Here is a 24,657-nt window from a genome sequence, read left to right as displayed (position 1 = left end):
AGGCCTTCTCTTCCTCGAGCTGCTCAACCGCCGATCGCCGCTCGGCCTCGGCAGCCTCCATCCTCGTGATGGCCTCCCTCCGCAAGGCCTCGGCTTTGCCGAGCCTCCTCTCAACCTCTTGCGCCCTTTGGCTCCTCCGAGCCTTAACCTGATAATCGGCCGCCACGGAGATCAACATGTCGACCTCGTAAAGATGCTGTTAAAAAAAAAGAAAAAAAAAGAGAGGAAGAAAGGAGTAAGCAAAGGTCGAGAGTCCAAAAGAATATGAAAGTTAAGGCAAGAAGATAACTTACCCGGATGGCGGAGCAGTAGGTTTGATCGACAAAGCTACCAAAGTTAGAAGCCGCGAACTCGGCCGGTGAACCGGAAGCAGCGCGCAACGGAACACTTGGCGCGCGATTTGGGCGTCATGGATGGCCGAGTCGTTCTCATAGACCACCCACTCCGGGCAGAAGGGCCTCCTCTCCAGACGGGCCTTGGCCCTCGAAGAGCTCGGGAGGTTGGATCTCGCCGAGCTCGGCAGAGATAAGCTCGGGACCCTGAGACCGCTGCCTGGCTCGGGGCCCGAGCGCCGCAGACGAATGACCTGGCGAATCAGCCGCTGGAAAACGGGGTCGGGGCAAGCAGGAGTCATGGAGCTCGAGCCCGCGCGCTCGATGGAGGGAACCTCCTTCCGGACAAAGTCAGAAGCCCCGGCCTCAGGGCCCCTCACCTCGGTAGGAGCAGAAGTCGAGGCCGACCTAGCCTTCTTCCTAGGCTCGGGTGGAGCCCCACCGGCCTCGGCTGCCCTCCTCTTGTACCGGGCAAAAGGAGATGTATTGCTGGTCACCATCCTTGAAATGTCTGAAAAGGAAAAAGCGCCCAAGTGTCAGGTCGTCACCAAAGAATGATAATAAAAAGAAGAAGAAAACAAGTAAGACGAAAGACAACAAAATAGAGGAGCAGTGCAACCGTACTTACTCTGGGGGCGCGCCAAGCTCAGGCCGACGTTCACCAAAGCCTCCTTGCTCAGAAGGTCGTTTAGAAGAATATTCTCTTCAAGGCCATAAAGAGCATCGAGAGTCTTCTGCTCGCTCTCTGAAAATCTAGGGAGCTTGTTGACGGCCTTGAGCCGGGGCTGCCCCCATCTCGGGTCGAATCCCCACGTGCGCTCAGAGAAAAGAAAGAAAAATTTCTCCTTCCACCCACGAATAGAGGAAGGAGCACCTTGGAAGAATGGCCTACCGTCCCAAAGGGCGAGGTAGAGCCATTCCCCGTCCGCCGGGTTGGACTTCAACATGAAGCACCGGCGAAAGACGTTTACCGAGGTCGGTATCCCGTGCGCAACGCAAAGGGATAAGAAACCGACGATGGTCCTCCGCGAGTTCGGAGCGAGCTGCACTGGGACGAGCTGGTACGCCACCAGGAGCTCGTTCACAAACCCGTGTAGGGGGAATTGCAGGCCGGCCTAGAGTGTCTCTACGTACACCCCGATCCGACCTGGAGGAGGTCTCGTCACCCGATCCTCCGACCCTGCGGGCTCAAGGCGAAACCCGCGTTGAGGAAAAAACCGGGCGTGGATCAACTCCAACTCTTCCTCGGCCAATCTGGACCCGACTTCGTCCGGACCGTGATCCATCTCCGAGAGAAAGACAAAGAAGGAGAAAAGAAAAAAGGGAGCAAAAAAACAAAAACCCTCCGAGCAAACGTGGGTAGAAGACCTACTGCAGATTTCGCTGGGAACGTCAACGGCCGAAAGCAAAGGATCAAGACGGTCACCGGAAATTGCCTTGGAGCACCGCCGGGAAAAACTGAGCAACAATCGGAAGAGAAAGAGAGAAGAAAATGGAAGGGGAAAGCAACAACAGCGGTGGTGAAATAAGAGCTTTTAGGGCCAGACCGGAGTTTATATAGACCCCCCGACGGCCCAGATTGACAGAGCCAGATCCCGCCTTCCGTCTAGATGATGCCACGTGTCGACCCTGAAAACCAAAGCGACGTATCAACCTGGATTGACGCTTTAAAAACGGAATCGAAGCGGCATTCCGTCGGATCCCGGAGCCTCATCATGAGCCCGCGGCTCAAAACCGCCTCGAAAAGCAAAAGGGTGTCGCCTTATGCCCTCGAGCCCTCATTAAAGACGCCCCGAAGCGCACGGAACGGCGGAGCAATTTAAAGCTATCTGGTCCCACCAGCATGATAAAGACAATTACTTCTTTCGCACGAGTTCGCGAGCGTTTCGGACTCGGAAGTCGGGAGGTAGTGTTGGAGGAAAAATGGATTGCCTCGAAGCACGTGGATGCATCGCCGGCACGTGATGACGGCTGCCACGGCAGCAACCCTCAAGGCGCCCGACCTCAGGGCTCACAGCTATGCGGCCTTGATCGACCTTAAGTCCGAAGAAGATTCAGTCAAAGAATGAAGTAGATTTCTCCACTCTACCGGGAATCAAGCTCCTCTCCTTCTCTCCTAGGATCTAATCCCGCGATCTCCACCTGAGCGACTGTCAACAATTAAATGCGCACGATCTCCACGGACCTCCAGCTTACTTAAAATCTCAGGCCATCCACAACAACTAGTTAACTCACTCAACTCCATCCAGTCACCCACGACAACTCATTAATTCACACGATCACACCCAATCATGACGATAACTCATTAATTCGCCCAGTCACATCACAGGTAACCCTATATCCCTCTTATAAAAGGGGAACTTCTTCCTCTTTAAGGGGACTCTCAGACTTTGCATGCAACCTCTCTCTCTTTCTCTACGGAAGCTTCCCTCTGACTTAAGCATCGGAGGGTCGGCGCCGGCCACCGGCTTTTTGCAGGTCCTCCGGAGGACGCAGCCCGCCGACGCGTCACCCGCCGGAGCTCCTCCTTCTCAGCCGGTGGTCTCCCCCGGGTCCAATTTCCAGCAGCACATCTTGACCTATTTGACTGTATTTTTACTATTTGAACTCCTAGACATTTTAAAAATATTAATCACCTTGGATAGAGAGAGAAAAAATAGAAAATGATAAAAATTGAAATGATATGTTTGAATTGATATTCAAATAAATGTAACGGTATCTTAGCCGTTGTGTGCGTTGTTTTATAGCTGACGTTAGGAGGAGAGTTAGTCAATGAAAGGTTTGATTTTTTTAAAACGTCCCTTTTAAAATATACGTTAGAATGGCAACCTCTTCTTGTCGGATGGTTTGTTTCTTGTGAGCTTTCTTAAACAAAGCTATCTCAGTGAGAAAAGAGAGCTCATCCCGGATTGGTTGACTTCCAAGAATAATATACTTAACCCAAAAGCTACCAACATATTGGATTTCATAATGAGCTTATAATTTTGTTCATGTCCCAAATTAGAACATATCATGATGGAGCTAGTATATTTTTTCAACACCCAAATTTTGATGCCTTATTTGCCATTTTAAATAGCATACAAATTTTCATAATTATGATGCAACAACATTTTGTTTACAATAAAGAAATTAAGGAAGGCAGGACATCTATCAACTTGTATAACTATGAGATGTCCTTAATTTGGACTCGTTGATTTTTTCGTGCAAATCTTGGAATGCCAGGACTTGGCATCCGCATGCCATTGCAAGGAAGCGTGGGACCAGCGGCTGATGCAAGCAATCATTACCTAATTAAGACTGTTAAGTATATATATTTTGTAAGATAAACACTCATTCATAAAATAACCATTCTGTACCAACCATGTACAAATCCCCTAGAAATTTATTTGATTTGGATGATGCCAGATTAATCTGATAATTTTTAAAAATTGTTTATCTACAAAAATAATTACCAGGGAAAATAAATTTTATTGCATTTGGTTAGTAAAAAAATTACTACTTAAAAGGATAATAAGAAAAAATTATTATGTTTGTTTGAAAATAATCTTGTAAAAAATATTACCAAATTTTCAATAATGCCTTAGATAAACAATTCAAATAATAATTTTTTTATACTCAGTCCATATGTATATATGACCCACTTGTCTAAAGATGGTTAATATTGGCCATTTCGAATATTAAAATATATTTATATAAGTTAATAAATATCTTTAAAGTAATACGTATATCAAAAAATAAATTTCTTATAATAAATAAAATTTAATATTAAATATTTTGAAATATATTTACATGAGATTCATCAAAAAATGATTAGCAAGTTTTATGTTTCGAGTTGAGACTGTTGTGGAGTTGACAATATTGAAAAGAAATAGTTGTGGGCTTCAATAAAAAAAAAAGGGAGCATTTCGTTGAGCAATAACAATTACATATTGTCGCCACTGGATAATTAAGCGTAAGAATAAAATACCATCTTTTTGGCATATTTATTTTACCTTCGCTCAATAAAATAGATGTGGGATCCATCATTTATTTTGGTATTTCCATCGTTCTTTTTTTATACCAAAAATAATAATCTATATATAGAATTTATTTTTTCATGCTAGAATAGTTGGCTGCAACCTCGTAACAAGGGTCCAAATTTTTATTCTTAGGTCGCTGGACATGCTATTGTGTACCCAGGACAAGGGATATATCATTGGACAACAAAGGGCAGAGAGATCTCCCATGGTGGTCCTATTATCAGTACCATGCATTGCATGTTGCTAGGTTTATTGGGCTTGCAATGGAGCAGAGTTGTTAATCAAGGGATCTCACTATACTTCATCCTTGTGCATGACAACTAGCAAATAAGAAGATCCAACTATTTTTCATATAAGAAAGAACTGAGATTTCAAAAGTTTTAGCCACCGATTGACCGGCACAATCCCTTCGACTCACTTATACATAAAAGCATCTTAAGCAGAGAAATAGCAATAGAAGATTGCAGCACCTAAAATGCTTCTAATTTTTATTGAGAGTACTGGTCAAATTGATAGAAAATCTTTTCTTATAACAATATAAATTAAAAAAGAATAAATATGGTAAAATGTAATGAAAATTTTTATTCTTATCCTGCTTTATCAAATTCACTAGTTTGTTATCATGGGGTAATCGGATTGGTATCAAAATCATGCAAACCATCCAACATGACATTCTTTGATGGTCATGTATACAATGGATGTGCTAAATATATATACATCCTGTTCAATCCCTTACACATCCAAAGTATGATAATAATAATAAAAAAAACACTTATTGTCTTAATTACAACCCGATCATAAAATTACTATGATTAGTCTAGAACCTATTTCCAATGAACACATACTTTACAATTTTTTTTTTTTAATGCACATCTTAACATGGTAATTGAAAACAGTAATCCTCCTACGGGGAGAGAGATGTAATTTCCGAAAAGCAACCATCAACAAATAAAACATGTGAAGATAACATTTGGTAATTTTTCTCTGCTTTCTCTCTCCTACACTGCCCAGATCCCTTTCACCGTACTCATATCCACAAGAAGAAAAAAAAAAAAGAAAAGGAGAAGACTGAGGCAACTTCAAAAATCAAAAAAAAAAAAAAAAAAAACTACTTTCTCTGTTACTCTGCCTTCGAGAAGGAAAGGAACGGGCTGAGAGATACTCTGGGCCCCGCGGCCCATGGCCACTCTTTACCAGGCCCCACCTCCCCCTTGCTCGAAGTCGGGTAGATTCTCTCTACTGCTCTCGGCTTGTCGGATCTCCCTTGGCGCGTTGAAATACTGATCTCTTTTCCTCTCTCTCTCTCTCTCTCTCTCCTTGCTCCGGTTTTTTACTGTCCTGTTTCTTTACCGCGTCTGTTTCTTTAAATTGGTTGGCGCTGCCCTCCCCGCTCCACAAGCTCGGTTTCCAGAAGCTACTCTCCTTGGAGCCCGGGCGGAGGAGGAAGGTGTTTGATCGGCCGAGGCGGGTGATGGATACGGGAGGGTGGCTTGTCGCGGGCTCTCGGAACCGGAACGAGTTCGTGGTCATCAATGCAGATGATTTCGGTCGCGTAAGTGTGATCAAAATCTCATCTTTGTTCGATTTAAGTACGGGTTTCTGTTGATTTGGGGGATGAATATTTGGTATTGAATTGACTGGAAGTGTCGGAAATTTGTGGGGTTTTTTGCGCGAATTTCTGTTAAAAATCTCATCTTTTGTATATTTCTCATGTTTTCTGTTCTTCTTCTCTTATGTTCGAGGTGCGCATTTCTGCATTTCGACTCCACTAGTTGATTCTGGGGAGTCTGCAATGGAGAAATTCACCTGCTTCCCCCCTTTCTTTTTGATTTCATAGGGAACATATTTCGAATATTCCTGCGACTGTTTTTTCACCTTAAGTTTTCTGTTAATATTTTCAGTGCCTCTTCTAACCGTTCATCTTAGTACTGGTGATAAGAAGGATGAATATAAGTACTATTAGTAGTTTTTAACCTTTTTGTTCCTTATCTTAGTACTCCAGTAGTATTTTTTCTGAAATGATAGTATTCCAGTACTATGACTATAAGTTTCTTGCTACTTCTTATAACGAGTTACATTAGTTTTTAAACCTTGGGGATCCTTATCTTAGTACTCCAGTAGTTTGACTATAAGTTCCTGCTACTTCTTACAGCGGGTTATGCTTTTATATGCTTTCGCACTTATGTTCTCTCTACTTTTTTTTTTTTAACAAAAAAGTTGAGTAGATTATGCAGTCGATCATACGAATGAAAATTTTAAGTTAGCAGCTGTTATTTCTTTATCCTACCAATTCTTCTGGTTTTCGCAACCTGTGCCTCATGGATCATTACTGCCTATTCTGGAACTTTGCAGGCCAAGTCTGTCCAAGATTCCAATGGGCAGAACTGCCAGATATGTGGAGATGATATCGAGATATTAGAGGAAGAAAAGGAGCCCTTTGTCGCCTGCAATGAGTGTGCCTTCCCTGTGTGCAGGACTTGCTATGAGTATGAGAGACGTGAGGGCAGTCAGTCCTGTCCCCAGTGCAAGACCCCATACAAGCGCCGCAAAGGTTTAATCTTTTTGCTCTCAATGAACCTCCTGAACTGATTATGAAACTTTATCGAATTTGTTTAGGGTGCATTGGCTGGTAAATTATCCTATCAAGTTGATACTTCTGCAGGTAGTGCAAGAGTAGAGGGTGACGAGGAAGAAGATGGTGATGATGATATTGAGAAAGAATTCAGTTTTGGTAATTTTGATACAAAGGAAACACCGAGCGTATCTTTGTCAAAGCTTCACAGCCAGCTTAGGATTGGACAGGGCTCTTTCACTGGGTCAGGGATTGGCACCTCCAGTGTCCACAATCCTAGTTTCTATACTGACACCAATATCCCACTTCTAACATATGGTGAAGAGGTAAGTTCTAAAATGCAAATTTAGAAATTCTATTAACTTCTATTTTCTGTAGGCAGTAACTGTAATTGATCTTTTTAGGCTGGTGGAATTTCTTCTGATCACCATGCTTTTGTTATTCATCCATATGTGACACAAATTCATTCAAGGCCTACTGCAGGATCATCTGTCTCTAGTAAGTTGATTGGTTATGGTTGGATACTTTCTGTATCTCTTGCTGTGGATTTTGGTAACCTGTTGGCTTGGTTAGATTTCTCTGGTTTCTCTTACCAAGTTTAACAAAGTGATACTTCCTTGCTTAATACTTTTGCAGCGCAATCTAGGCCTATAAACCCTGATAAAGACATAGCAGTGTATGGCTATGGAACTGTCGCATGGAAGGATAGAATTGATGACTGGAAGAAAAAGCAGCTTACTAAACTGCAAAGGCCTCAGCTTGAAGGTGGGGATGGTGGTGGCCTTGATGGAGATGGGCTAGATAACCCTGATTTGCCAAAGTAAGCTAACATCTTGCTCACCTTTATACTATATTATTTAGATTTATATGGTAGGAAAAGGACTAATTTTCTCCTTTATATGTATTATGTTTGAAAAGTTCTCTCCATTCATCAATACATTTTCTTTCATGCCACATATTTCTATGTTTCCACACTAACATTTTTTGATTATTTACTAGAATGATGCCAAATTATGGATTTACTACCGTGGACGAGTTTATTTTAATTTCAGCTTGCAATTTTTGGATGACAAATCATTAAATGAAGAACTCATTTGATCTCCTGATATTAATCAAATCAGAATCTTTCTTCGTATATAAAGAAAACATTTTCAATCTTACTTAATTCTTTATACTTCTAGTTCTTAGTATCGACTGATTGATGTAAGCGCCCAACAGGAAGAGAAAATCATTGGGAAGAAGTCTTAGAAGGCATGAAAGAGCTAAATTAGATATGTTCTTTTGTTACATATGTTGATAAAACACTTACCTAAGTTTCCATTTTCCCAGATACAACAGTGACGGTAAGAAAAAACCAATTGACAGGATTAGTTTAGTTCAATTGAAAGTTCGTATTTTACTCCACGAGAAATTGAACAAAAAGCTGCCGAATTGGCCTATTTCTTGCACATACCAATTGAAGTATTTTGAAATGAACTGAAGAAAAAATTGAAAAAGCTCAAAGACCTAGAATTCCAGTTTCTCCACCGCTCCACGGTTTCGAAGCTTCGGCTTGACCGCCTGCTCAATCAAAACCGGGGCTTTCTGCAGTCAGTTCCCATTCACCTATGTATATTGTTTTTGTTCTTTGTCCTCAAAAATCATCATGGTTTGTAATTGTCATTGGGGGCATAAAAGACCCTTGCTCTAAACTGAGACCTGATAACTTTAATTCAGCATATGTTCTTCTGATATCATTTATCAGTTATTAGATTGTCTACTTTTATCATATTTTTATTTATCCAGTGCTACTTATTTATGTTTCTAGGTCGGATGAAAGCAGACAACCATTGTCAAGGAAGCTACCCATTGCTTCCAGCAAGATAAACCCATACAGGATTATAATTTTGCTGAGGCTTGTCATACTTGGCTTCTTTTTCCATTATAGACTTCGGCATCCAGTTCCAGATGCTTATGGATTGTGGCTGACATCAGTTATATGTGAAATATGGTTTGCAATTTCATGGATTTTGGATCAATTCCCGAAATGGTATCCTGTAGAACGAGAGACATATTTGGATCGCCTGTCGCTGAGGTATCATATATTTCATTCAACTGCATGTTGTCATGTGTTTTATTCATTGTATAGTGCTGTATTATCATCTTTGTTTGTAACTCTGTACTCAGGTATGAGAAAGAAGGAAAACCATCTGAGTTAGCAGATATTGACATATTTGTAAGCACAGTTGATCCTATGAAAGAACCTCCACTTATCACTGCAAATACAGTTTTATCCATTCTGGCTGTGGATTATCCTGTTGATAAAGTTTCGTGTTACGTCTCGGATGATGGTGCTGCCATGCTTACCTTTGAAGCGCTTTCTGAAACTTCTGAATTTGCCAGGAGATGGGTCCCATTCTGCAAAAAGTTCAACATTGAGCCTCGTGCTCCTGAATGGTACTTTGCTCGGAAAATTGACTATCTAAAAGATAAAGTTCATCCAGATTTCGTGAGGGAGCGGCGTGCAATGAAGGTTTGTAATTACAAAAATACTTGGTCGTTATTTTGCTTTTTCTAACACTGAATAATTGCAGCTTGTCATATATTTTAAATGCAATCTGACTGAATATACCTGGTTGTAAGCTTTCATCCCTTTTGTACAAATGTAATTGTTACTATTTATCACAGCTTTCCCTTTTATACAAATATAATTGTTACTGAGTGTTTTATTATATTAACACTGTTTGCTAGCCAAATTCACACACTAGCTATTCATATATGCTCTACATTATTCATTAATACCTTATATGCTGATGTGCAAGTTAACTAATCTCTTTGTTTTGTGCATGCAGAGAGAATATGAGGAATTTAAGGTTCGTATCAATGGATTAGTGGCCATGGCACAAAAAGTTCCTGAAGAAGGCTGGATAATGCAGGATGGAACTCCATGGCCTGGAAACAATGTACAGGACCATCCAGGAATTATCCAGGTAATTCTTTACTGTTGTTGATTCTTATTAACTTGAATAATCTTCTTCTGATACTGTGGAGAAGCTGTCAATCTTCCTGATAATTAGATCCTAAAGGGATCACGGTTTAATGATCTGTCCTTCAGAGAAGAAGTTAAGTCGCAGATGTGAAAGAAAAGTAAGGATAGTACAATATACTTTGAAGAAACTGGTGGATAAAATAGATTGCTTTCTTGTTCATTGCTTGTGAATTCCCAAATATTGCTAGAAGTCTAGAGCCATTTCTGACCTTCCATTATCATGCTTAGATGCAGACTTGTGAATGGTCTGATCAAGTGATTTCTGTGAAGGCAGAATGGTTATATTTCGAGTTTGTAATTGGCAGGTCAAAAGGTGATTTACAGATTAAATGAACAATACTGAACATGCAAAACCCATTATTCATTGTCAGGAACTTGTGGTGGTATATGAGCCCTTAAATAACCTCAAATCATTGAGGCATACATTGATAACTATCACTATGCCTGTCTGTTTGAGGTGGCTTGTCGATTCCCTTTGAGGACCTGTTTCTAGTCTACAAATTTTGGCTGCTTTACTCATCTAGCTTTTGTTAGATATGAGCTTGCCATTCAGTTGGCTTTTTTATTACTTTAGCATCAACCTGTGTGAGGTTGAATTGTTGATAAAAGTTACTCTTTTATAACATATGCCTTTACTATGTTTACATTTCTCCACTTAAATACTCTCAACTTGTTTCATAAAATGTTTTTGAGCACCAACATATGTTGGCCTTAGTAATTACTGGAATTCATTTTTCATTACATTTTTTTTCTCCTTTTGAATTCATCTGCATATTTCAATGTTATGATACTCTAACAGTTCATATCGACCGCTGTGGCCCTACTCTAATTTTATTGGAATTGCTTAAACTGGATAATGAAAAGCTAATCCTGACAGCAGACTACCATCCAAAATCTGATCAGTACTGAAGATGGAGATGACTTGGGGAAACAGACTTGATTACTTTTGGGGCTTTGCTTACTACATCAATTGAGCATCTACCACAGTGTTTTTTAGTTACATGCAATCCCTGGTCTGCCTAAATTGATTTCATTGAACTGATTTCTTACTACACTTGGTTACCTTGGTGCGGCGTCTATCTGACATCACTCTGATATGGGCATCTAATATTTAGGTTTATATTTGCTCCATGTTGTAATTGGTCATAGATGGACCTGCTGGGTCCATTGCTTCTTTTCTAAGATGTTTTATATTTGTGTGTGTGTGTGTGTGTGTGCATTGTGACAATATTCGGACAACTCAGTAAGAGGCACCTGCTTCAACATTCATAAGTATGAAACTTAGGAAAGCAAATGATACATAAACACCCTGAATTGTTCATGTTAATAAGAGTTGTTTAGATCAATATCTTGGTAAGGTCATACAGTAACATAATTCGGTTCATCAACTGCATACATTTCTGAACTCTAACCTGATGAAAAACTTTTATATGATATGGTAAATATCATTCTCCTATATCATTTTAATCTTTGATATCTTGATGGGATGCTGTAACAGGTCTTTCTAGGTCATAATGGTGTGCTTGATGAGGCGGGAAATGAGCTCCCGTGTTTGGTCTATGTCTCTCGTGAGAAAAGACCAGGATATAATCACCACAAAAAAGCTGGTGCCATGAATGCTTTGGTAATACAAGTTGTTTCACAAAAAATTTCTGCTTAGTTTTGTTTATATTATTACGGAAGATCAAACTTTTTGAATGTCATCTTCTACTTTTTTTCAAATTTTCATTTTATTAATCTGTTATTATAATTCTAGGTGCGAGTGTCCGCTGTTCTCTCAAATGCCCCTTACATTTTGAATGTTGACTGTGACCATTATATAAACAATAGCAAGGCCCTGCGAGAAGCCATGTGCTTTATGATGGATCCCATATCAGGAAAGAAAGTTTGCTACGTGCAATTTCCTCAGAGATTTGATGGAATTGATAGGCATGACAGATATTCAAATCGAAATGTTGTGTTTTTTGATGTATGTATTTCTGTTTCTGGACTTGCCAGATAATATTCTATTGGATTTTTAATCTATTGTCTATCTACGCTCTGTCAAATTAAATAATCGATCTTGTTTCTCCTCTGGAAATCAGATCAACATGAAAGGCCTTGATGGGATCCAGGGACCAATCTATGTTGGGACAGGATGCGTTTTCAGAAGGCAAGCTCTATATGGATTTGATGCTCCTATTAAGGAGAAGCCCCCAGGAAAAACCTGCAATTGTTGGCCGAAATGGTGCTGCTGTTGCTGTGGATCTAAAAGGAAGAATAGGAGAGGGAAACAAGAGCAGGAGAGGAAGAAGACAGAGACAGAGCATAGAGAGTCATCTACACAAGTACATGCACTTGAGATAAGTAAAGAGGAAGCTAAAGGCGAGTTGAATACTTGGCTTGCTTACTGAATTTGCGCCATCCATCCCTAGCAGTCATTAAACCTATTATAATTTATACAGGACAAGAAAGTGAGAACTCAGCCTTGGTGCCTCGGGAAAAGCTTGAGAAAAGATTTGGGCAATCATCTGTGTTCATAGCTTCCACACTTGGGGAAAATGGTGGAATTGCAGAGGGTGTCAGTTTTGCTTCGTGTCTAAGTGAGGCCTTGCATGTAATTAGCTGTGGTTATGAAGATAAAACTGAATGGGGAAAGGAGGTATACATGGCATATCCTGAGTGCCAATGCCTGTCTGATTGCACATAATTAGTTGCCTACTTCTAATTCTCTTCGTGTTTGTGCAGGTTGGCTGGATATATGGATCTGTTACAGAGGATATTCTTACAGGTTTCAAGATGCATTGCCATGGCTGGCGCTCTGTTTACTGCATTCCTAAGAGAGCAGCATTTAAAGGGTCTGCTCCAATTAACCTCTCCGACCGTCTTCATCAAGTCTTGCAGTGGGCCCTTGGATCCGTTGAGATTTTTCTGAGCAAGCACTGCCCTATATGGTATGGCTATAGAGGTGGTTTGAAGTGGTTGGCGCGGTTTTCCTATGTAAACTCAGTTGTCTATCCTTGGACATCGATTCCCTTGGTCGCGTACTGTACCATGCCAGCAATCTGTCTTCTCACCGGGAAGTTTATTGTACCCGAGGTGCCATTCCAAAACCAATATTTCTTCAACATTTTTCCCTTTAGAAACACTATCAAGTCATGGCCCCTTTTTGGTAGCTACGGTCCGATGATTCTTCCCACATGTTCTGGAATCTTTCTTGGATGTCTGCGATAATTTTATCGTACATTTACTTGACGTGTTCGAGTGCCAAGCTGGCAAGAACAGTTAAAAGACGTTTTGGAGCAACAACCGGCCGGGGCAATATACAAGACAATACCGGACATGCCGGTCTTGATTTGATCCTCTTCAACATTTCTTGCTATACTCCTCCACACTAACTGAAACTTGTGCATGGCTCCTTTGTTTACAGATCAGCATCTATGCCAGCTTAGTATTCATAGCTCTCTTTGTCTCCATTGCTGCAACTGGTATCCTTGAGATGCAATGGGGAAAAGCGAGTGTTGACGACTGGTGGAGGAACGAGCAATTCTGGGTGATCGGTGGCGTCTCATCGCATCTCTTCGCTCTCTTCCGGGGTCTCCTAAAGGTTCTAGCCGGAGTTGACACCAACTTCACTGTCACATCCAAAGGAGGAGATGACGAAGAATTTGCAGAGCTTTATCTCTTCAAGTGGACCTCCTTACTGATCCCTCCCTTGACGCTGCTTATACTCAATTGCATCGGGGTTGTGGCTGGGATCTCCAACGCTATTACCCGTGGGTATGAATCATGGGGTCCACTCTTTGGTAGACTCTTCTTTGCCATCTGGGTCATCATGCATCTGTATCCATTCCTGAGAGGAATCACTGGGAAGCAGGATAGACTGCCCACCATCATCATTGTTTGGTCTACGTTACTTGCTTCGATTTGTTCGCTGCTATGGGTTCGGGTGAACCCATTCACCAGTAAATATGATGGGCCTGTATTAGAAGTTTGCGGGCTAGATTGTGATTGAAACCTGTTTATGTGTGGGAATTTTAGATGTTTTTTTTTTTTGTAGCTGGGAGTTGCAGAAGGGTGCTCTACTTTCAGCTGTGTTGAAAAATTCCATCTTTCCATGGTGACGGAGAGAGGTGGAAAGCGTAAAGGAAAGAGAGAAAGAAACAGAAAAAAAGGTTGCATGCCTCTGTAGATGGAAGCTGACGCATTGTTTTTGTTGTTGATAATGCTTTATTTATTGATTCATTATTGATACTGTACACCTTCTTTTGGTTGTTTTGAGGGGATGACAAGCTTAGGTGCGCAATCTTTTAGTTTTTATACTCGATATAATTGATCTTGACCTATATTTATTCTGCAGCAAGTATCGGCTTCACTGTTGGATGATGCCCGTCTTCTGGAAAGCTTGGATGCGGTAAGGATTTTGTTTTTCACGTTTCTAGTAAACTTCTAAGCTGAATCACCTCCAAGAGCCTATCAGCTGTGCCAGGAGCAGTTGCTATATATACTACAGTGGCAGGAATCCTTCGGGTGCACGGAAGCTAATACTAGCTGCTGCATGGTGTTGGAGTATTTCAAAATTATAAAATTTTGAAAAAAAAATAGATTGTGTGATTAAGTTGAAAAAAATTATAAATACAAATAAATTGTGTAATTAATACAAAATGATAATTTGTACCTCATTTTATTATTTACTATCAAAGTAAATTTTAATAATACAACTAGATAACATTATAAAAATAATAATAAGTTACATTACATATATTTGGAACTAATTTATTTTATTATAAATGGAAAAAAAAAGGAAAAATTGGGCTTGAACTTAATTAAAATTAAGCTGCCTACGTATCCTCTTGGGGTTTAGAGGAATCAAAGCCCTCGTAGTTCACTTACCTTCATGGTTGAGCAATTAACCCCCTTATCTCAATGATCAATCACTATCATTGCTTGACAAATATGTCGGATTTTGGAGCCCTTCCTTTTGATTGTGGATTTGATGGCGGAACTGTAAAATAACTTTCTTGAGTAGCTGCATTTGGATGCAATTCTTGTGGAGATTGAGTTAAATCAAACTCATCAATAGAGGGGGGTCGGTAATTTGGATCGAAAGTATTGGACATATTACAGCACTCAACATTAAAGGGAAGATCTGATTCGAAAATTGATGGAGGAATGTAATTTGGATCCCAAAAATTTGGGTTTGGAACATATTTTTCCTTGCCTTTATTTGAGCAGGAGGAAGACATTTTTGATAATTGGATTGGAAAAAATAAAAATATAACAAAATTATGTGGAATGTAATTATTTTTTTCTCAAAATTTGATGGAATTTTGAGAGAAAAATAATTAAGTTATGAAATGTGTAGAGAATTGGAATAGATTAAATAATTGAGAGAGTGAAAAATTGAGAGAGAGAGATTGGAAGATTGAGTGGTGTGGTGAAAAAATTGATTTGGAGAGGTATATATAGTGTTGGGGGTAATTTTCGTTTCCCAAAATGCCCTCAAACTAGCTATTTTTTAGTTGTTAGGAGGGGTAAAATTGTCTTTTGGATGAAAAAGTAAAAAAAAAAAATTAAGAAATTCAAACGGTCATTTCCATATGGCCGTTGGCCATTTGGAAATTCAAATGGTCATCATGATCGGGTCATGTGACCGTTTAAATTCAAATGGTCTTTTCATTTCTTTTTTTTTTTTTCGTGTTCGAACCGGAACCGAACCGCCGGTTCCGGTTCGGTTCCATCAAACCTGGAACCTTAACCGAACCGTATTCCTTAAGGTTCCGGTTCAGTTAAGAACCGTGAGACATGGTTCCGGTTCCGGTTCTTTCCGATTCGGTTCCGATCCAGTTCTCCTGTTAGAACCGGACCATGGTCAGGTCTAGCTCAACTGCTTTGGCTTGTGCATGCAAAAGGAGTGCTATATATATATATATATATATTCCACCTACTCGATAAAATCGATAAAAGTATGTTTAAATTAGTTTAGCCCTTTCTCAAGAGGGACAAACGGAAAAAAAATGAAGTGCATTGTGATCATAGCTCACTAATTATCTGCACATCAATCTATGTTCCTGTATTCTCTTGCAGTGCTATGTAAACAATGCTCCATGAAAGAGTAGATGAGATGGTTCTCAATGGACAAACTCGAGTGCCAATTACGAGTCCCTTGGAGACATTTCTTCATTACATGCTGTGGCCCAATAAGTTTTTGGGTCTGACCCAAACCCAAATCAACCCAAACCTGACGGTCCAAACGAGCGAGACAAACGGACGAACACTTCGATACAAATCCACCACACCATGTGTTATCTGCCCCGATCTTGACTTGAGTTACCTCCTAGCCTGTTTCACGCTTGGGAACAAGCAGCTACTGTAGAACCCAAGAAAAGAAAGCGCCCAGCCCCGGCGTCTTTCTCTCTAAGCCCCAATCCCTCTCCCCTTGTGCTCTCGTCTCGTCCTCGCCGGATCCGGCGGTTGCGCCACGATCGCCGCCGCGGACTGCGAAGATGTCCCACGGCGACACCATCCCCCTCCACCCCTCCTCCCAGTCCGACATAGACGAGATAGAGAATCTCATCAACGCCGGCCCCGCCACCGTCCTTCCCGCCCACCCTCCCAGCCCCCAACGGGCCTCCATCCCGGTCTCCTCCTCCCCCTTCATCCCCTCCAACCTCCCCCCTCCTCCCCCCTCGGCGCCAGCAGCCGCCTACCAGAAGGCCCCCACTTCCACGCCGCCGAGCGTCCCCGCCGCCGAGAGCTCCCGCCGCGGCATCGCTGCCGACGGCTTCGGGTCGCCGCCCAACACGCTGACGGAGCCCGTCTGGGACACCGTCCGGCGGGATCTGTCGCGGATCGTGAGCAATCTGAAGCTGGTCGTCTTCCCCAACCCTTTCCGGGAGGATCCGGGCAAGGCGCTCCGGGATTGGGACCTCTGGGGCCCCTTTTTTTTCATCGTCTTCCTTGGACTCACTCTTTCTTGGTCGGCGTCTGTGAAGAAGGTTAGATCTCGGATCCATCTTCTCGATTGTTTCGTCCTATGGTGCTTGTCTGCTTAGATCTTCTTCTTGAAACATATAGGACGCCTAAGTAATGAGTTAGATTCGATGCCAGTAGAAATCTGTGGGACTTTAGTTCCTTATAGATCTATAGCTAATGGAAGGAACTTTGGCAGGGGGAATCATGGAAGAAGATTTAGGTTCAAACTAGTACTGATGGGATCACAATTGAATAATATCGCAGTTATTTTTGTCCTTGAAAAGATAAGACTAACATATTTTGGAAGTTAACTGATGGCTGGAAGTCAACTAATTGTTGTTCGAGGGGAAACAATAAATTATCCATATTGAATAGGTGTTGCGAGATGGACCAAGTGAAAGAACTATGAACAAATACTTGATCAATCATTTCATCTTCCAAGGGATAAAGGGTATCTCTCTTTTTAATGATGCTACATCAATGTTGCTTAGATTAGGTGAAACTTTGGTTTACATTTTAATTTAGGGATTTTGCAAGGAATGCCACTTTTCTTTCTCACAAAGTAGGTCCCCCTTATTTGCCTTCCCTTCCCTCATCACTATTTTGAGAATATTTGGCATTTGCCTTGACCTATATTATGTGTGCATTTGTGCATCTATGAGCTATAGTGTGTATTTATTTGGGAATAGAGGCATAGTGGTCTGATAAATCCCAAAATCGACCATTTTGCACAAAAAAAAAAGGTACATAGAATAAAGATGATGATTTTTTTTTCAAAATTGAGACAGCAAATTTCTGCAAAATCTAATTATTAATATGATTTTTTTTACAAATATAATTAAAACATTAACTTTTTGGGCTGTGATTTTACTCTGATTCATATATATTACATATTATTTTTGAGTGCCTTGAAGTGACACATTTCTTGGATATTGTTTTGCTCAATGAGATATGGCTTTAAAGTGCCCTGGGAAGATTATGGATGCGTAGTCCACTTTTTTGTGCTTTCAGTAGTTGTAAATATGATTTTAGGAGTCAAGATTAGCCGAATCAGTGGCTTAGGTTAGATATAGGTTTCTCAGGATTCAGGTTAATATCGTCTATATACTAGGATCAGTTCATCCATCAAACTTTTGATTAGGGATTAATAAAATTTTTATATGTAGTATGTTTGGTTTCTTTCCTTTTCCGTTATGGATTTTATGTTAGATCTAGCTTTCCTCGAGCTTGAGGAATCACCCATTAGATGGAAGATTCTATCAAATCATCCCCCCTCTTTTTTCTAAAATGTGATCTTGTATTCATATCCAATTATTCATACTTTTTTTAAATCCAATCATAAAGGATTCATCTAGATTACATTGTTAGCAAGGTTAACCGATAAGAATTTTCTTTAGATGATTATCTTAAAAAAGGCTTGGATCTAATTATAATTTTGCTATTGCATTTGCCATTTCTTAATTATATGGCATTCCTCCTAAAGTGAGAAAGACATGAATCTTGCAGAAATTGGTTAGTTGTATGGTAAACATATTCTTGTGATTCTTAAAGATGCCTACTTGATGCTACAAAACTTCAGTGTGGAGCCTGATATCAGGATTTCAAGAGTAGTTATGGAGTAGTATTTGGCAGAATTGATGATCAAACAAAGAAAGGGGATTTATTGTCCTCAACATGCGTTGCGATAAATCTTGGAATTCACAGTGGGATAGGAAATATTAGAACAAAGAAAGGGGATTTATTGTCCTCAATGTGCACTATGATAAATCTTGGAATTTGAGAGGGCTAGAAAGTATTTTAGGAGAATGTTATTTGACAAATGATCAGGTTTAGAGTCAAGAGAAAATAACATAAAACTTGTCATTGTGATTGAGACAAAATGACTCTATGTAAGATTTATTATGAACTGGATCAGTTAGAAAAGGGCGAGAAGGAAAAAGTTAAATATCGATGGATATGCTGGATTTTGCATGAATGTATGGATCAACATGCCAGGAATGTTTTTATAGCTAACTAGTTTCTCAAAAAAATTCTTTTTAGGGTGTCTTTTGGTGACTGGATAAAATTTGACAGGACTAGCTGTACATTATCATCAAACCCAAAGATAGTATTCTGTGTACTACTAAATAAATTAATCTTTCAACTTCACGGATTTATTTCTTGTGCTGGGTTTTGACTCAATATTCTTTAGCTTGCCATATTTGACGTATTTACATGTTTTCTACATCATTAACCATGCAGCAGTTCCTCTCGTTTAGTTTCTTGCTCCATATTCTTGATATACATCCTAATTCATAGGAAAGTGCTATGGTGTTCATTTTTTTTAAGATTTCTAAATATTACATATCTTTTGTATCAAGTGCCTTTCCATGCGCAATCTCGCATTCTTTCTTGTCTCAGCTTCATGTGCACAGGGAAAATCAAATTGCACTTGAATGGCAGATCATCTGTGGCTGCTCTTTTGTTTATTTTATACCCCTCACTATGTAAAATAATTTATTCTTTCTCAGGAAACTTATGTCCTTAATAATTAAAAAAATGTGGAGGGTAGCCAGACATTTGGATAAAGTAGCTGATTCGATTTTTCAAGTAGTGGATAAGTAGGCTGCCAAACTCATTTGGACTATCTTGCCTCTCAAGAGGGTGATATGGAGGCTCTAGATTTTTCCTGTGCATGTGAAGGTTGCATAGGGTTTGGGCATTCTCAGTTAGTGGTTTCATCAATGAGGCTTTATCACGATCATCTTAGAAGAAATAGTAAGTAATTTTTGGCATCAAAAAATGAATCTGTTCTCAATTCTTGGACTGTTTTGGGCTTTTCTTTCGATGAAACTATCATCCTTATTTTTCTCATTTGTGCTACTGTTTGCATTCTTCTTTTTGGCTTTTCAGGCTTATGGATCAGCAACTTCTTCCTTAGTACTTTTCCATTCCTGTTATTGTTACATTCCCCTTGGCCAATTGGAAGTTACTATACTATGTCTAAGAAAATGAAACTATATGATTGCCGTTCTGGATTTAGCTATCGGTAATGCACATTTTCACAGGATTAAATGTTAAAACTTCTGGTTTTTGAAGGTTTGATCGCTTTCTTTGAACAAGTTGTTATATGATTTGATAATTTCATTCAATGACTTTTGTGTAAAAATCCTTTTCTTTTATTGCTGCAGTCTGAAGTGTTTGCTGTTGCATTTGCGGTACTTGCAGCTGGTGCCATTATTCTCACTTTAAATGTTCTACTTCTGGTAAGCAGCTTTATCATAGTCAACTCATTTATACTATTGTGCAGCCTAATTTTTTATGGAACGTCTTCATATTTTTCTTTTCCTTTTTTTTTTTTGCTGTGATTACAGGGTGGGCACATTATATTCTTCCAGAGTCTGAGTCTTCTTGGATACTGCCTTTTTCCTCTGGATCTTGGAGCTCTAATTTGCATGCTGAAGGACAATGTCATAATCAAGATAATTGTAGTGTCAATAACATTAGCATGGAGCTCATGGGCAGCATATCCATTCATGAGTGCAGCTGTTAATCCGAAGCGGAAGGCCTTAGCCCTGTATCCTGTTTTCCTCATGTACATCTCTGTTGGCTTTTTAATCATTGCAATAGATTAAGGAAGCAATGGGTAGTCTCTTTGTGATTTTACAGTTTGTGGGTTATCAACCTCTGTTTCTTTGAATTGCCAAGACATATAGAAGTTTACTTACATATTTACCTGTCGCAGGCTTCTTCTGTCTCATCTTATAGTTTGACTTTGTTGTTTAGAGACTCATACAATACATTTGTCTTAAAGTTGTAAAACGTTGGTTGCTGCTAGCTTCATATCTTAGAAGGTTCCATATTGTATGGAGCGGGCCTAACACCTGACCACCAGAATCAAGACGGCTGTAAGTTTTCACCTATGAAATGAGATTGAAAGGTTTGTCTTCGAAACTGAAATGCAATAATGTTTTTTCTTTGGAAAATATATGATCTTCTCTTTCCAGATTTGTTCTATCACTTGTCCGCGCATGTCCATGGTAATGTTTTCTAGTTGTATGAATGTCAGTTTTTTGCATGTGCGGTTATTATACTGTCCATCAATTTATCTGCCTCCACATCCTATTGCTTATGATGTCAAATCTGTCATATGCTTGATACCTCGAACATGCTGGCTCTTCGGAGTAGGCTAGGAACATTTGGGGCTCCTATTTCGTTACTATAGCGCTCTAAGTTACTCTTGTTTTTTGGAAGCCCTCACCTTCTGGTCACCTCAAGATGAATTTTGACGGTAGCACCTTGGCGAGTAGAGACAGGAGAGTTATCGGGGTTGTAATCCAGGATCACAATTCTAGGTTGATTGTGGCAGGTGGGAGGTGCACCTAGGATATGACCGCTATTGGAGCGGAGCTCAGAGTAGTGTGGGAGGGAGTCACTTATGCGAGGAGGATTTTAGGGGCAGATTGTATCATTCTGGAGGGAGACTCGACTATGGTGAATAAGTGGATCCAAGACGTTGGGCGATAGAGCGATGGTCACCCCTTACTTAGTGATATCTAAAGCTTAGTGGCTGATTGCAGCTCGTTTCAGGTGGCTTATATATTTAGAGAGGCGAACACGGTAGCAGACTGAGGCGAACACGGTAGCGAACACGGTAGCATTCGAACCTTCAGGCTGTGCTGCTCCTTCGGCGGGCTGCTTTTCTTCACGCCGGCCTTGCACAAACCGATCAAGCACCCCTCGGCGGATGAGTGCTTCGATCTCATTTCGGAGCTGGTAACACTCCTCGGTATCATGACCTTTGTCCCGGTGGAAACGGCAATACTTCCGGTTATCGCGCCGGGTTCGGGTATCAGGCTTCGGAGGTGGGAGCCGGATGCGATCTCGACTCTCGATCTCCATGAGGATTTCGGCCCGAGGGGTGTTGAGGGGAGTGTATTTTTCATACCTCCCTTCGGGTGCACGGGCCTGCAGTGGGAACCTCGGGCGGAGTGGTGACCTCTGCTGTGGCGGTCCCCTCAGTCGGGGTGGACTCCTCGGGCGGGGCGGATTCTTGGCTCGTCGCGGAGACGGGCTTCTGGGCTGGCCGCGCTCCTCGCGGCGCCTCTTCTTGGGGTTCTGCTCGGTCCCGCCCCGCCTGACGGCCACGGCTTCCTCAGCCTTGGCATATTTTCGGGCCCGAGCGAACATTTCGGTAAGATCCGCTGGGAAATTCTTCTCAATCGAGAAGAGGAATCTGTAGGACCGGGCTCCAGTCTTCAGCGCCGACATGGCGATTGACTGGTCAAGCTCCCGGACTTCCCATGTTGCGGCGGTGAACCGGTCCAGATACTCCTTGAAGGACTCTCCCTCCTTTTGTTTGATGTCGAGGAGGGAGTCGGATGTCCGCCGCTGGGGCTGGCTAGCGGCGAAATTACCAGCAAACTGTCTGCCGAGCTGTTCAAAGGAGGAGACAGTACTCGGCTTCAGCCCGGTGAACCAAAGCCGGGCTGGTCCTCGGAGTGTCGCCGGGAAAGCCTTGCACATCATGGCTTCCGAGGCTCCTTGTAGGGCCATTAAGACCCGGTAACTCTCCAGGTGGTCAAGGGGATCAGCCTTGCCGTTGTAAGGCTCCACCTGGGGTATCTTGAACCGGAGGGGAACCGGTTCATCTTCAATCTCCTGGGAGAAGGGCGACTTCGTATTGAACTCGAAGTCGCCGTCGCGTCCCGATTTTCTCCCGTGGAGTGCCTGGATTTGGCGCTCCAGCTTCTCGACCTTCTTGTCGAGTTCATCATTCTGGAGGATCGCTACAGCGGTTCCTCCGGGTGCAGGTTGCCCTGGAACCGACTCAGCTTCTGAAGGTTGTGGCCAGCCTTCGTGGCCTCTGACTGGGTGCTCTCTCCAGAGGGAGGCCTGGACTTGAGAGTCCTGACCTCGAAGAGGAAGCCCGCTTGTAGGGGGCTCCGGTTGAACTGGAGCCGGGGGAGGCGGTGCCGTTGGGATGCCTCTAGGTTGCAGGCTTTGGACAGCGGTGGCCAAGGCCTGCACCTGTTGCGCCAGGGCATCAAACTGCTCCGGCCGAACTTGATGAACTGACTCAGCCGGAGGTGGTGAGTTTCGGACGGAGTGCTCAGGACTGGGTGGAGGACGTCGAGAGGCGTTGGAGGCCCCTTTGCTTCTTAGCTTCATGGCAGCGAACTCGGGCCCTTCCTCTAGCGCCAACTGTTGCTGGAAATTGGACCCGGGGGCCGCCGTGAAGCCAGGGAAGGAGGAGCTCCGCTGCTGCAGGAGGCGGACGGCGGTGCGCCGGCTGGCTGCGTCCTCCGCTGCGGGGGGTGTGCAAGTCCTGCAAGGAAAACCGGTGGCCGGGCTCCCCGGCGCCGGCCCTCCGATGCCTAAGTCAGAGGGGGCAAGTATGTGGAGAGAGCGGGGGAGAGGAAGTGTATGGAGAAGACACAGTATTTTATCAGATCAAGAAGACAAAGGGAATGATGTCCTCAATTGTGTCTGTGCTTCCCGGAGGGTTTAGTCCCGGGGGTCTGTTTCCGTTTTTGTTGTCGTCCCCCCTCCTTGGTTCTTCCAGGTTCCCTTTTATAGGAGGGGATTACGTTACCTGGGAAGTGACCGGGGGATTTGTCCCTGTCCGTAATAATTGGGCACGATTTGGCCCATTTATGGCGTAGTGGAGAACGGGGCCGAATCAGACCGGAACCAGGGAGTTGTCACGGTCGATCGGACCTGTTGGAGTGGTTGAACCGCCGGCCGTGGCGGGCCTGGGGTCTGTGGATGGTAAGTGCATTTATTACCGAATGAACCGGCGGTCAGGTAGAGCCATGCGCTCTGATGGTTCAGTGATCCGGAGATCGTCTTGGGCCGTGTTCATTAAATGCCTGAGTGCATCGGAGACTTGAGGGAGTCTCATGCATTAATGGCAGGTCGCAAGCCGTAGGAGTTGTCAAGTCCCTTGGACTTTAGGCGGAGGTTGAACATTTGGTTAAGGTATCGGCTCGGCAAGGGTGCCGAGCCGAGCTGGTCGCCCAATGGGGCGCCCTGTGGCGGGGCTGCTTTGAGTACTCCTGGTCGGCGCCCTTTAGGCGAGCACCTTCTAGCAGAGCGCCTCGGCGCTGTCTTTGGTCGGCACTTTCTAACCGAGCAGCTTATTTTGGTTGGGCACCTCTTGGCGCGCACTCTGGTCGGCGCCCTCTAGTCGGGCGCCTTCCTGGTCGGCATCCTTTGGCCGAGCAGCTCTCTGGTCGGCGCTCTTTGGCCAAGCGCCTTTCTGGTCGGCACTCTTTGGCCGAGCGCCTCCGTTATGGCATGACTTGGGGTTTTTTCCCCAACAATTGTATTGTTACAGAATCAGCTTCCAAGGCAAAATCAACGTGCAAAGTATAAGCTTGTTGAAATAATTTGGCGAATGTGCAACTGATAGCAGAGGCAATTTGGTGAGCTGGTTTCAATACTTTTTGAATGTTGAATACTGCCTCCTTGATTAGGAATTTGCTTTGCTGCTTCTCAAAAGTTATCGTGTCTTGCACTCTCTCCTTTTTCTTTCAATATTTTTTCTCATTGTATATGATTACACATAACCAAATTATGTAAAATATATTTTCCGCTAACTTGATAGAATTAGTTACAAGCATGTCAACCATATTTTCTCATCACAACAGATTGTAATTTGCCTGGTTTTGAATTGCAAGGTAGATCTTTAAATCGACAACCCAGGACAGTTCGCCATATCATCTCTTTTAAGGATATGAATAAAATTTAGATGGTTTTCTTGTCCCTTGC

At 42.3% G+C, this 24,657-nt stretch overlaps 2 protein-coding genes across 3 annotated transcripts; both read left to right on the top strand.

The window, feature by feature from the left end:
* Positions 1-5,620: 5,620 nt before the first annotated feature.
* On the top strand, positions 5,621-14,742 carry LOC120104585 (putative cellulose synthase A catalytic subunit 9 [UDP-forming]). Of its 2 annotated transcripts, XM_089926164.1 has the most exons (11): positions 5,621-5,903; positions 6,704-6,902; positions 7,014-7,249; positions 7,328-7,421; positions 7,560-7,743; positions 8,731-8,997; positions 9,090-9,435; positions 9,755-9,892; positions 11,450-11,575; positions 11,708-11,920; positions 12,036-12,380. In XM_089926164.1, the coding sequence occupies exons 1-11, from the start codon at positions 5,823-5,825 to the stop codon at positions 12,342-12,344; spliced, it is 2,193 nt and encodes a 730-aa protein (XP_089782290.1). In that variant the 5' UTR covers positions 5,621-5,822; the 3' UTR covers positions 12,345-12,380. The 2 variants fall into 2 exon arrangements, with proteins under 2 accessions (XP_089782290.1, XP_088562385.1); XM_088706259.2 differs by lacking the exons at positions 5,621-5,903; positions 6,704-6,902; positions 7,014-7,249; ... (1 more) ...; positions 7,560-7,743; positions 8,731-8,997 and adding exons at positions 12,406-12,592; positions 12,679-13,029; positions 13,361-14,742 and having other exon boundaries at positions 12,036-12,319.
* A 1,504-nt stretch (positions 14,743-16,246) lies between these two features.
* LOC103710094 (protein YIP4b-like) lies at positions 16,247-20,890 on the top strand. The gene is made up of 3 exons (XM_008795709.6): positions 16,247-16,928; positions 20,076-20,150; positions 20,259-20,890. The coding sequence occupies exons 1-3, from the start codon at positions 16,437-16,439 to the stop codon at positions 20,517-20,519; spliced, it is 828 nt and encodes a 275-aa protein (XP_008793931.3). The 5' UTR covers positions 16,247-16,436; the 3' UTR covers positions 20,520-20,890.
* The last annotated feature ends 3,767 nt before the right edge of the window (positions 20,891-24,657 follow it).

This window comes from Phoenix dactylifera, chromosome 11 (assembly GCF_051530095.1).
Source record: "Phoenix dactylifera cultivar Ajwa chromosome 11, Ajwa_hap1_PhDact_Kaust_v1.1, whole genome shotgun sequence".
Lineage (NCBI taxonomy): Eukaryota > Viridiplantae > Streptophyta > Magnoliopsida > Arecales > Arecaceae > Phoenix > Phoenix dactylifera.
This window is presented reverse-complemented; position numbering and strand designations above follow the sequence as displayed.

Bases quoted from the DNA above. Each gene is read 5' to 3' on its own strand.
- LOC120104585 (XM_089926164.1), top strand. From the start codon at position 5,823: ATGGATACGGGAGGGTGGCTTGTCGCGGGCTCTCGGAACCGGAACGAG. The intron at 7,744-8,730 runs GTAAGCTAACAT...TTATGTTTCTAG, and splicing joins GATAACCCTGATTTGCCAAA to GTCGGATGAAAGCAGACAAC. The intron at 9,893-11,449 runs GTAATTCTTTAC...ATGCTGTAACAG, and splicing joins ACCATCCAGGAATTATCCAG to GTCTTTCTAGGTCATAATGG.
- LOC103710094 (XM_008795709.6), top strand. From the start codon at position 16,437: ATGTCCCACGGCGACACCATCCCCCTCCACCCCTCCTCCCAGTCCGAC. The intron at 16,929-20,075 runs GTTAGATCTCGG...TTATTGCTGCAG, and splicing joins GGTCGGCGTCTGTGAAGAAG to TCTGAAGTGTTTGCTGTTGC. The intron at 20,151-20,258 runs GTAAGCAGCTTT...CTGTGATTACAG, and splicing joins CTTTAAATGTTCTACTTCTG to GGTGGGCACATTATATTCTT.